The sequence below is a fragment of the Apis florea genome, unplaced genomic scaffold, assembly GCF_048593485.1.
Source record: "Apis florea isolate Af1SG1 unplaced genomic scaffold, ASM4859348v1 contig_2293_pilon, whole genome shotgun sequence".
Lineage (NCBI taxonomy): Eukaryota > Metazoa > Arthropoda > Insecta > Hymenoptera > Apidae > Apis > Apis florea.
The window spans coordinates 556,801-570,219 of record NW_028256554.1 but is presented as its reverse complement, the minus strand read 5'-3'; the positions used below and the strand labels follow the sequence as shown (position 1 = coordinate 570,219).

Below are 13,419 nucleotides of genomic sequence, written 5' to 3'. Positions count from 1 at the left end.
GATAAAAGGATATGTAATATAAGGAATTACTATATCTATTAAATAATCATCTATACTATTCGTTCTATTCAAAGAAGACTTATTTTGAATATCGATTTTTTATTTTTAATTTAAATCAAAAAATCTTTTCATATTATTTCATAGATTCATTTTTATTTTTTTATAGATTCATTTCATGCTAATATATATTCATTTTCTGTAGCATAATTGAGCATATGAATTTATCAAAATATCAAGTTATCTGCAATCTGCAATTTCACAATACAAAATTAAATTAAAAAAAGATTTAAATAAAAGTATATTGTTTAAAGAAGATAATAAGAATCTTGTATATAATATTTTAATATTTATTAAATATTAAATATTAATTATATATTACAAAATAAAATGTATATTTTCATATATTTCATTTATTTGTAATTGAGATAAATTTTTATCGCAATTTCAAATATTCAATTATAATAAGTAAAAAAAAAAAAGGAAAATCTAATAAAATTAATTAGAAAAATAAATACATGATTAAGTAGTTGAATTAAAAATTTATTTTAAAATAAAAATTACATATATAAAATTACGATTCGAATGTAGCTTTTAATGATGTATCTTAATAATCTTTATTGATGATATAATTTATAGATTTTTATGATTGTTCATCGTCAACCGGAATGAAATATAATGAGAATTACAATTAATCATTTGTATTCAAAGAATCGTTAGTGATATGCATGTTTATTTATTTCGAAAAAGACAACATAAAATTTATTCTTCTTTTGTTTTAACAGTATATGTTAATATTTTTTCAACACTTGAACATGATTTTGAATTACAGATATTAAACTTTTTTTTTATTTTTTATTGTTATTTTTTTGTCTCAACTTTTAAATTATTTTTTTGAACAATATGTGCTGATATATATCTCTTTTTAATTTAAAATTTAAGTGTCTTTTTAATTTAAATCAAAATAAATTATATATATATATATATTATCAATTTCTGTTTAGGCGACAAAATTTTGAAATGTTTCTTTCTTTGATATAATTAATAAAAATCGACGATAGATTTTTTTTAGTAACTTCCACTTTATGAGTTTTCATCATTGATGAAAAATATATATATATTATTATCTATTTGAAACTCTAAACTTTTTATCTTATAGTAGATAATTGAACCAGAATAATAAGCCAGTGGAACGCAAGACCACACTGTGCTTTATCTTAATTATTTTTTATCTTACTTTTTCGAAAATTGTTCATACGAATATCAATAATTATGAAATAATTTGTAATATTTGTCTTATATATTTCATATGTTTTACATTTAGTTATTTTCCAATCATTCGCTTAAAAGTTAATTTATTGACGACAATATTATCAGACGCAACTTGATCATAACAATGTTGAATAAAGGGGTAAGGGTCGTCGTCCACAGTACATAAGAATGCGCTGATGAATTCTGGAATGTTATTATCTTGCGACCTAATACAGTTATTTTCTACTATGTAATCTATATCATGTTTATATTTATTTTAATTTTAAAATAGATTATAAATTTGTTTTTCAGCATATGGAAATCTTATTATATCGCAAACGAGCGGAAAATAATTACTATTCTATATAATTTTCTTGGTTTTGGATAAATATCAGATAAATATCATTATATATTTATTTCATGTTTTTGAGTAAACTTTTTAAAATACAAATGGAATTCTATTTCTATTCAACTTGTTTTTCGAAAGGATTATCATTTTTCTTGCTTGGATCTTGTGAAGAATACATATTTATCATTTAAAAGGAAAGGAAACCAAATACCATTCTTCTATCTATTCAATTATATCACTTTTATCATTCAATTACTTGATTTATTGTTCATTCGAAAATGGAATATTTATATTTTTTATTTTTATTTTAATTAATTTTATAAGTATTGATTTGTATATAAACACAAAGATCATATTGTCCTTACATCTATTGTATGTCTCATTAAATCATATTTGATAGCAAACATTGTATTATTGATACATTGATTTCTTCATATGTTTTATTAATTTCATATTTATACTGATTAATTACTATTGCACATATTCTCTATTGAAAGTAACATCAATTATAAAACAAGGATACGATTCTTTCGTATAAAAAATATAATGCAAAAATCAGAAAATGTGTTGCATTTATCGAGAAAAAAATTCTCTTCGTGTACGATTTATTTTTTAAAAAGAAAAAAGAATAGCGGCAAGAGACTCTTTTAAAGTGTATTATTCAAAAATTCTAAGAAAAATATCTGGAAAATTGATTTTTATGTAGAAATTTTTTAGCAAATAATATTTTAATATTTTTACTGATCGCAAAAAGAATTATACGAAACAGATCAATTCCAAAAAGAAAAATAGTAGTTGTTCTTAAATTCGATGCTATCGGCCCTCAGGTCATCGTCACTGAAAAGTTTAAAAATAAAATTTCAAAAAAAAAGTAAAACGATTTAGAATTAACAAAAGAAATAAATTCATTAAATCTTCCTCTATTTATATAATTATTTATATAATTTTACTTAATGCTCTTTAATAATAATATAATAGATTTTAGATAAAAATGTTTTTATAGCAAATTAATTGAGTAGAAAATTGAAGGATTCAATTTTGCGGTATAATAAATCATACATAGATCAGTCACCGGGTAACTTTATTTAAGTCACGTTACAATACAGTTCTCCATGTACTCAACAACATTAACGAACATGCATTCTTTTGTCTTTGTTTTCTCAAAATATTATATATATAATGCATGTAAATTGCAAATTTTTAAATTTTTGCCAATTTGTGATATAAGAAATTACATTGGAAATTATAATTTCGAATGTCAACACTATTTTATTATTACAATTGAATAAATTATTATTACAATTGTTAAATTGTTAAAGTGTATGAATATGCCATATTATATGTTAAACATTATCAATTTTACATGCATTATAAAATTACAAAGACAAAAGTTTTCTTGTCTAGGTAACTATTAATACCTTCAACTTCAACCAGATATTTCAATTCGATGATTTCAAATATGATGGATGCAAAAATTGTTCACATTAAATTCTGTTAGTGAAACTAGTAAGTAATTCTGAAAGATTTGATGAAAAAGAATCCATTTGATATCGAAAATCTAGACCGAAAACACAGATATTTTTCTCTAAATGAGAATTGATATGATTAATTATACAAGAAAGTTATAAATTACGAGAAAGAGTAAAAGTGATCGGGCGATTCGTTAAAGACTATAACATTTTGTGTAATCTACAAATAACTGTTTTATCATCAAAGTCAGATGTAACATGTAGATACTACAATCAGGTCTATGAAAAAAATCACATAGTATAGACGAGATTACACTGATCTAAGATTCATCGCATTTTCCAAATTTAAGCTATGTTTAAATTTCACTTTAAACGTGAAGCTTAAATTCGACCACTCTAACATCCATAATTAAATCACATCGAATTGAAGCTTTTCGGAATTTTAAAAGAAACTACTAGATTTTATGTCAATGATGTATCGACAGTAAAAGGACTTGATCTACCTGTTTTCGCTCTGTATTCGTAATACCTTGAGCAATAACTAACATGTTTTCCATTGTGTTTAAGTCTTAAATCTCCATGTTTGTGTTTTTCATTGTATGTTTATATTTAAATTCTCATCCATGTTTTCACCTTGGAGCTCAAAGTATTTGTAAAAGTGTATACTCCGTCGACAAATTTATTCAAAATTATGACCATTACAGTCATTATCGATCATATAACCAACAAAATAGCATTCAGTGTTTCGCACTGAAGCTAACCAAGCTGTGCTCCAAATATTTCTCTGCGGAGAATCAATTACTCCTCATGGACATCAATGCCCTTATTTGGCAACAACAGCAAAAAGCACAGTATTTCTTTACTGTGCACAAACTTATGAGATTCATATCTCATTGAATTAACAAAACCTCTCATTGAGGTTGTCACAGATATTTTCAACGTATGTCACGCATACGAACAAATTGTTGCCCAACTATTTCTAATCCATTACTTATTAGATCAACATCATCAGATATTTTGATTATTCTTGGTTTAAAAAAATCTGAATTTGTTTCACATGTTTGAATATAATCAGATAATACAAAGTGATCTTCAATAAGTACTGGGGGTTGATTTTGATTATGTGACTGTCGATTACGCGAACGCGGTACTTGATCAGCCGGTTCCATTAAATTAGAATGTTTTTTTCGTTGATGCTGTAAGAGTTTTGCCTATAAAAGCAAATAAAATTTTTAGAAGTTTGAAATTTATTATAATTAAAAATGTACATATATTTTAACAACATACCTTACTAGCATATTGTTTATGACACCATTGACAACTTTGAGGTGTAGTTGTAATACTACCAACAGTTTGACTAAATGTTGGATTTGGTAAATCGGAATAATCTGATTCTTTCTGTCGATTACTTGGTGGTAAAGCAGCTCCTGGATGATTTTTCATAATATGTGCTTTTCGTTTACTGCTACTTTTATAGACCTTTAAAGCAAAATAACAAATAGAATTATATAAATTAAATACAATTTAATTTATTTTATTTCTTGTATTGTACCTTATCGCAATATTGACAATAGTAATCTCTCGTTTGACGTAAAATTGGTAAATTTAATTCTGGTACAGATTCTGGCGCAACATCTGGATGCCGTTTTGCTAAATGATTAACAAGCATTCCTCTTCGTTTGAAACCCACTAAGCATTGATGACATTTGTAAATAAAGCGATTATAATCGTTAGGATTTACCTGGTAATAATACATAATGAAATTATTATTAAATACTTATTATTAATAATTTCTATTGAATAATTTTTGAGAAAATTTAGCAAAAAAAATGTACCTTTGGAACAAACTTTTTAGTTTGTGTAACTTGTGACATTTGTTCATCAGTAGCTGTTTGTGAATTATGTAATTTAGTCATATGTTCTTTTAATTTATCTTTTCTTTTAAATTGTTTACCACAATTTGCACAATGAAATTCTCTATAAAAAGAAAATAAATATATATTGGTTTTTTTATAACATATAATTCACAATATGCATACCTATGATCAGAATGTTTTAGTAAATGCATTTGTAATTTATCTACTGTAGCAAATCGTTTTGCACAAATTTGACATTTATGTTTTCTTTCACAATGATGTGCTCTAATATGTTTACGAATAATCGAATATTTAATAAATATTCTTTGGCAGTAGGGACAGCTAAAAGTGCCATCTTCATTTTTATGAGTTTCAATATGATCTTTTAATGATATACTTTGACTAAATAGTTGTCGACACATTGGACATTCAAATACTTGTTTATTTTCTGAATAACAAAAAAGAAAAATAGTTATAAATGATTAAATTATAAATTTTCTTGTAAAAATTAAAATTATTTATGTAATGTAAGTTTTATTCACCTTTGTGTGTTTTTAAATGACAAGAGAGTGCTGAATTATTCATGAATCTTTTGAAACAAATATTGCATGGCAGTGGTTTTTGGTCTTCAGCACCATGCACTAAACAGTGTTGTTGCAATCGCACTTTTGTTGCAAAACGTTTATAGCACATTGAACACTTATATGTCGACAAAGAAGTCAATCTTTTTTCTTTTTTTAAAGATAATCTCCCATGTTGTGAAATATGATTAATCAATTCTTTTTGTTTTTGAAACTGTAATCCACACTGTGGACAAATTGTAGATTGTGTTTTAGTTTTTATTTTATCAGAACCATGTAAGAGAGTATGTAAATTAAGTAAAACTGGTTTTCTAAAAATCAAACCACAAACAGAACATTTCCATTCTTTAGAATTATTTTGTCTCGAATTTTCTTTCTCTTTTAAATTTCTACCACGAAATATTTTCATACGCCGCGAATGAGTATCGTCTAATCGTGACCAAGTAGATAACTGATTTTTGTGCTCTATAATTGAAAAATTAAGTAAGTATAAGTATAAATATAAATTGGAATATTATATATATTTTAATTGTATATACCTTTATCATCATTTATTTCTTGCATGGATTTTAGAGGTATCAAATTTCTACGGATTGCATAATCAGTACTAGGGCCAGCTTTTAGTTCTTCTTTTGGTAAAATACTTCTTGTAGTCAAAAATACTATACCATCACGTTGTTGACAAATTACCAAATTTTGATCTTTATATGTTAATGCAGGTCTAACAAATCGCATCCAGTTTGAAGCATCTGCATTATTAATAAGATATATTTTAAATTATTTTTAAATATTTTTAATTTATTAGATTTTATTTTCAATATATGAACACTTACTTTCATTTGATACATCTACTTTTAAAAATTCTTTATTTTCAGTTTCATAGAGCAATGGCAATTCATTTTTAAATGGTGTACCATCATAAGGATATAAGATACCCTCTATAGGTCCAAATTGAGTACGTTTTTGTATATAACGTTTTGCAAACACTCCATAATCTGATCCACCCAATACAATGTCAGAATTAGGTAATTTGTTTATAGAAAGATATGATCCTGGCAGTGTTGCTATAGCACGTGATGGTACTGGTTGATCTGCTATTGTACATACATTATGTGAAGTACAATTGTCACCAGTACATACATCATCACATTCATTACAACCTATAATAAATTTAGATTTAATATATTATTATGATTAAATAAGGCAGTAAAATTACGTACAAATATTTTTTTTATCATTTATACGACGTTTTGAACGTCTGACATGTTTTTTTTCACAATCTTTTTTGTCTTCAGTAGACATTAAAATTTCATTAATTTCTTGTTCATTGGTTGTAGCTAAGGGATCTATATTATTTTCTTTGTTTGAATTTTGTGCTGTTGATGAAAGATGCGTAGAATCATCTACATCAAGATTCTGTGTCTTAAATGAATTTATAACATTCATTTGATCATCTTGCATGACAAGAAAATCTCTACTTAATGTAAAATCTGTACTTGGTATTCCTGTTAGCATCAATGGAGCTGTAGCTGATTCTAATCCAGAATTAGATTCTATGAATATGTATAATATATTCAATTTTAAAAACATAATTTTATTTAACAAGTACATTTATGAAACTTACCTTGCATAAGAATCAATTCATTACTAACACTAGACATCAATTGCTCTTCATTTTCATTGGCAAAGTCAGTAGAACTATCAGATTGTTGTACATTTTGTGTGTCAACTGGATGAGTCAATTGAGAAACATAATTAATATTTACTCTTTCATTTGATTCAGATGAAGATATTAAAGAAGAAGAAGAACCTTGCAATACAACAACAGAATTATGAAAAGGAGATGGTGGAAGTTGTACTGGAGTAGGTGAATATCTAGCAGCTGAACTCATATTAGGATCAAGAGGACTAACACGGTGTTTAAAATCAGAAAGTGGAGATGAAGCTCTAGGAGAAAATGAAACTTGTTCATACGTTGGAAATAAACGAGAATATTCTCGTGATGGATCTTCCACATATTCCACCTAATAAAAAAGTAATTTCAGACATCATAAATTGTATATCATTTCTCAAAGTGTAGCCTTCAGAATTTACTTACAGTTAAAAATAATAATTTATTATTATTCATTTTTTTTTGTTCACACATTGATATAGAAACAGACTCTGTAGGCCAATTGTCAGATATAGATATCTCAAAAGAGTTAACAGGGGCCCCCTCAGGAGGGCCCCTTAGATCCATTTTACTTTGTGTTCTATACCAGAAATATTATAATACCTGAAATCTGTTAAAAACATGTTTTAAAACTAGAAAAAGATCTGTTTCAGAAGAATAAAATGAAAGATATTCTATTTGTTTAATCATATAATAGGAAGATATATTGTAAGATATTAGGATCATTGAATCGTATGATAACATCTATGACAGAGTAAAATTAAAAATATAATGCTTTTTTATAAAATAGAAAACTTACCATTTTTAATAGGCAAGTTTTCGAAGTCTATGCACTTTTTGTCTTGTGATGCACCTGCTGCAGTTCACTAGTTCGTCAACAATCGACATTATGCATTTTTATAATGTAGATTGAGAACCACTGAAATGGCGGGAAATTTTCGAATTGATAGACAATATTATCAACATATAATTTAAAAAATATATATATTTATAGAATAATAATTTTAAAAATTTCTAATTAATTTCTGATTAATTCTAATTTTTTTTATTCAAAACAAATACAAACTAATATGAACATTTTTAATTGATTTATCAATGTTTAATTTAATTTGTTTACTTAAAAATGAAAGATTTTGAGAAATTTTTAAAAATAGAAAACAATAATATATAATATAAATATATTTTTAGTTAATTCAAGATAAAGTCGATAGTGTTTCGTCACCTAGCACAACTTTCTCAATTACTCAATTACTTGTCCCTTAATTTGTGAATGAAGAGGGAGCTTACGCGTGCGTGTATAGGGAATACCTTTTATAAATTTGCTTAACAACGAAACAAAATGATATCAACAAAGACTTGGAATGCCATCTTGACATTTATGCATTAAATGTAAGAAGATCACTGTGAATATTACTTGTATATAATAATAAAAAGTCATGATACAGATGAATGAAGTGACGAATCTAATGGATCGGTTGATGAAAGTGAATATTTTTCATCCATCGGAAAAACTTCGAATGTTGAAAGACGAAGAAAAAACATTTCTCGATCCAAATATAATAATGAACGAAAGACATCGAATATTGCAAGAAAAATCCAATTCACCATTCAATGGCTCTGTTTTGAAAGAAGCTAAAAAGTATGATATATGATTAAAATATAAATAATATAAATAAAATATTATAAAAATTAATTTCAAAATGTTATTTTTTTAGATTGTTAATAGAAGAAGAGATACAACAATTACATATAAAGAAACAACAACGAGTTTTAGAGAGGGAATTGAAGAAATTTGAAATGGAATTAAGTAAATCTCGACCAAAATTCTCGAATTATACATGTTGTACAAAAAGAAACTTTGTATCCTCGGATGATGAAGATTTTTGGAAGACAGCCAGAAAATTAAAAAACAAGGTTGATATAATTTTCAATAAAATTTTAATAACTATATATATATATATATACATATTTTTTTTACAAAAATATAAAATTTTTTCTAGATAATCATTGAAGAGAAAAGAGATCAAATCAATGGTTCTAATGAAAATACGGATGTTCCGATAACAGAAATCAACGATTCTTTGTTAGAAATAAAAGATCAAAAAAATCAATCTGCCGGAAAGATAAAAATAACAATTAAAGATAAAATTAATTTTAAAATAGAGACACAACGTTTATTTCTTCTAAAGAAATATTTCGATATTTTAAAATGTAATGTCGTGGAAGAAAAACGTTTTCGCGATATCAAGACGAAAATTGAGGAAAATATGGTATCGAAAATAAAGAGAAAATATTTCGATATTTGGAGAACGCATACGAAAGATGCGAAAATCAATGGTCAGAAGCAAAAAGAAGAAGAAGAGATTTTTGAAAAGCAAAAAATCGAAATGTTTATAAATAAAATTATGGAAAGTCAAAATGCAATTATGGGAAATCAAAAAATAAAAATTAGCGATAATAATTTAATGATAAAAGAATCCAATAGTGCAAATAAGAAGAAGAAAAACACTTATTATAAACATATAATTGTCGAGTCACCGGCACAATATCGGTTAAATGCTCAAAAACAAATAATAGAAAAGCAAAAAGCCAAACTGGCTGAACAAAACAGGATAATCGAAGAATTAAAATTGAAACAGATGCAGAAGGAAATATCTAATGCGAACAAGGAGACAATTGATATAGCTAAACAGACTTTCTCTAATTGTGGGCATAATACAAGAAGGACATTGATTCAATTAATGCAACAAAACGGCTACAGGTAATATCGATTTTTAAGACAATTTAGAATTTACATTGATAAAGAGATTTATAATAGATTATGTAAATCCTCCTGAAAGAGACGAAAGTTTAATGGTACCCCGAAAACGAATGAATCCACCGATATTTCTATTAAGAATGGAAGCGCGAGCAGAAGAAAGACGAAAAAGAATAAAATTGGCTGCGGAAATCCGTAAACAGAAACTTGAAGAACAAAAAAGAATGGAAGAAGCTTCTAGATTAGAAGAAGAACAGAAGAAGAAAAGATTACAACAAGAGGTCAGACTACAGAGAATTTAAATTATTAAATATGTATATATGTATAAATGTTATATTAAATATTACAGAAATAAATTCAATTCGTAAATTATGTATATACCTCATAAATATATATGCTTTTATAGTATATATTATGTATTCGATTCGATATGCTTTCTTAAAATAATGATGGTTATTTTTTAACAGGCTTTAGCCGAGGCAAAAAGATTACAAAAAGAGCAAGAACAAAATCGACAACGAGAAATAGAAAAATTTCAAAAATTAAACAATGTAGCGGATGAATTCTATCGACAATACCTTCTACGACATTATATAATGAAACCTTTCGTAATACTTATTGAAGAATTACGAGGTAATATTAAAAAAGCGGAAGATCATTATAGAGAAAAATTGACAAAAAAAATTTTTACAACATGGAAAAAAGAAATAGAAAATCAATATAAAATAAAGATTGATACTGTTAAATCAATTTATAATACGAAATTAATTTTAAGAATATTTAGGGAATGGAAACAAGAAGTTAGGGAATTAAAATTGAAGTATCAAGTTGCAATAGACTTTTATGATATGAAACTTTTAGATAACTTTTTTAAATTATGGCAAATAATAACAATTGAACTTAAAACAAAAACTGAAATAAAAGAAAAATTAATTATCAATATTTATGAAAATAAATTAAAAATCAAATATTTCAATACATGGAAAAAATATCTCACAATCGCTACAAACATTAAAGAAAGTGAAAAGAGGAAAGATGAATTGCGACAATTAGTATTAAAAGTAATTCCTGATTTTGATCCTAAACAAAGAGGTGTAATATCGGAAGATTAAAGTTAGTTCATGACATTAAATTAAAATACAAAGATTGCATTGCATAATAGTATGTTTAAGTTTATATAACACAAACATTATTATCCATTTATATTTTGTATAGAAAAAAGTGTAAACATTTATATCATACTTAATTTATGTTCAAAATCTTATATTACACATAATTAATATAATTTATATATTGCATTAGTTAAGTACAATGGCCATTTTATCACAGTTATAATAAATATACAAATGATGCGCGTAATAGCAAAATAAAAATAATTAAAACTATAATATAATAATATAATTGAGATCAGCGCTTTTATATCGTGATATGTTTTTATTAAGTTTAATATCATGAGCAATAGTTTAAAAATATTTAATTAATATAAGATAAAGACAAGGCTGAGTATTGAAGTATGTTAAAGTCGAAATTAATATGAATATGTATTTTCTGTTTTCACATACCACTATGCCTGTCTGGTGATCTTATTATTTCAATTTTTCTAATATCTTTAGCATTTAATGAAAAGTATCACCTTCCAAAGTAACTTTTTTAATTTAGTATATATTTAATATCTAAGTTTTGCAGCAAAATAAACGAGATACATTTTTCAACATTCCATGGTCGTATGGACTTCCAGCTTCCAGAAGACGTCGCTCATTCGATGTTGTACCAAGGTAGATTAACCAAAGATGATATATTAAATAACAAACTACCACTAATCCAACAAGTAGGCTGTAGAGTGCCGAAATGAAGCAAAGGGCAATGCTGGAACAATATGCATATTATTATACTTTGATTGGATGTTGAAAACAAACAGTTGCAAGACATGTTATCTATTCAACTTTTATATTCTTGGAAAGCAAATAAGAGATATTACAATATTTATGACATTAATACAAATCTCAGCAATTATTAATATCTTATGATTATTAAAGTTTGCATTGTAAATCCTTAGTATCTTTCCAGTTTAGTTTTAAGTTTTAATAATGAAAAGAATATTATATTTCTCAGTATAAATTTATACTACTGATAACAATTGTATAACGATTTCAAGATTACATATAATCTACTAATATATTACTACTATCTAATAATATATATTAATATTGAATGTTTTCCAAGTTATACATACTCTAATTGATAATATACATCACTACAATCATCTGGCAAAAGAACAGTGCCAATAAGTATAAATGGATGGCATACACTAGTCATGGTTAAATTCGAACCATAAATAAAAGCTATGGCTGAGAAGAATAAACATCCCAAGTACCATTTTAAATTGCTTGAACCTATACAGCAATCCAACCTAAAATATGAGATTAAGTAAGATAAAATCTATTTTATAGAAAAAGAAATCTATTACCATTTACAATGATATTCTCTATTCAAAATACATGTCTGACACATTCGACAATGATGCGCTTTAGGAGGTGCTCTTCTTCTACATGTAATACAAAGTTCTCCGCTCCCTTCACCTAATTCTAATCCTTGGGTTAAAGTAGCTTCTTGAGTTGCAGAATCTGCATTTAATCTAGTCATGTAGCCGCACCATATACCACCCACTACACACATTATGAACACTAGATTCTCTTCTAGCAAGATCTCTAATAACGGTACAACACTAATTTCAAAGATTAACATTAACATGATTACACTTGTAATAGTCCACATTAGAAAAAATTTAGTACGAAGTAAAAATCTCAGAAAATTGTGATGTAAATAATATACTAATATCGGTGTTGCGACAAATATAATTACAGTACATAATACTGTTTGTGCGGCTATTACTGCCAATGTTGGGACTGCAAATATCGGTATCATTGCATCGACTGAAATTTGTTTAGCTCCAGCTCTCCAACCACAAGGATTTCGCAATCTTTCCCATACAGTCATTTTTATATTAATAATTATATCGAAAGAATATACGTTTACACTTGCATAAAAAGTTAATGATAGAATACCAAAATGAAGGTTAGAAATGCTTCATGGCATGTCGATATTCCTTAAACAATGTGAAATTAATTACGATTATTGAAAATATTGCGCGCGAGAACATATAATAACACTTTTTAAAACAATTAATATAATTAAATCAATGGTTTTTATATAAAAGTTTAAAAATTTTTAAAGATCTTTGCTTGAAAATCTTCATTCAATAAAAGCCCATTGTTTCGACACAAATCAATATATAGTTCTCTTTCAATTTAAGTTTTCTGTCCAAATAAAAGATGAATCACATTATTTAAAGGTGCAATGAAATAAAATATATCTTCCAAATTCTGTTGTTTTTTCATACTATGCATCTTTATTTTTAAATAATAATGTTATGAAATATGTTGTGCATTTGACAATATTTTGAAAATGGCGCAAAAATCATAAAGA

The 13,419-nt window shown here is 25.9% G+C and overlaps 3 protein-coding genes across 7 annotated transcripts; 1 reads left to right on the top strand and 2 right to left on the bottom strand.

Annotated features, from left to right (window-relative positions):
- Window positions 1-524: 524 nt before the first annotated feature.
- LOC100871837 (PR domain zinc finger protein 10) lies at window positions 525-8,084 on the bottom strand. Of its 5 annotated transcripts, none has more exons than XR_015290821.1 (13): window positions 7,975-8,084; window positions 7,602-7,785; window positions 7,128-7,527; window positions 6,724-7,056; window positions 6,337-6,663; window positions 6,043-6,252; window positions 5,465-5,968; window positions 5,106-5,370; window positions 4,902-5,043; window positions 4,619-4,807; window positions 4,354-4,545; window positions 3,570-4,277; window positions 525-2,434 (listed from the first exon to the last, which is right to left on the bottom strand). XR_015290821.1 is itself a non-coding variant. In XM_086903690.1 (13 exons), the coding sequence occupies exons 2-13, from the start codon at window positions 7,740-7,742 to the stop codon at window positions 4,002-4,004; spliced, it is 2,898 nt and encodes a 965-aa protein (XP_086759816.1). In that variant the 5' UTR covers window positions 7,743-7,785; window positions 7,975-8,084; the 3' UTR covers window positions 2,662-4,001. The 5 variants fall into 5 exon arrangements, 4 of the variants coding, with proteins under 4 accessions (XP_086759816.1, XP_086759817.1, XP_012341518.2 ...); XM_086903690.1 differs by lacking the exon at window positions 525-2,434 and having other exon boundaries at window positions 2,662-4,277; window positions 7,128-7,232; window positions 7,314-7,527; XM_086903691.1 differs by lacking the exon at window positions 525-2,434 and having other exon boundaries at window positions 2,662-4,277; window positions 6,724-7,038; window positions 7,128-7,232; window positions 7,314-7,527.
- A 352-nt stretch (window positions 8,085-8,436) lies between these two features.
- LOC100866995 (uncharacterized) lies at window positions 8,437-11,045 on the top strand. Its single transcript, XM_012486091.3, has 5 exons — window positions 8,437-8,814; window positions 8,891-9,089; window positions 9,176-9,936; window positions 10,016-10,214; window positions 10,401-11,045. The coding sequence occupies exons 1-5, from the start codon at window positions 8,612-8,614 to the stop codon at window positions 11,043-11,045; spliced, it is 2,007 nt and encodes a 668-aa protein (XP_012341545.2). The 5' UTR covers window positions 8,437-8,611.
- A 34-nt stretch (window positions 11,046-11,079) lies between these two features.
- Window positions 11,080-13,365, bottom strand: GABPI (zinc finger DHHC-type palmitoyltransferase GABPI). Its single transcript, XM_003689873.4, has 3 exons — window positions 12,401-13,365; window positions 12,167-12,343; window positions 11,080-11,799 (listed from the first exon to the last, which is right to left on the bottom strand). Exons 1-3 carry the CDS (start codon window positions 12,928-12,930, stop codon window positions 11,607-11,609), a joined length of 900 nt encoding a protein of 299 aa, XP_003689921.1. The 5' UTR covers window positions 12,931-13,365; the 3' UTR covers window positions 11,080-11,606.
- Window positions 13,366-13,419: the final 54 nt, after the last annotated feature.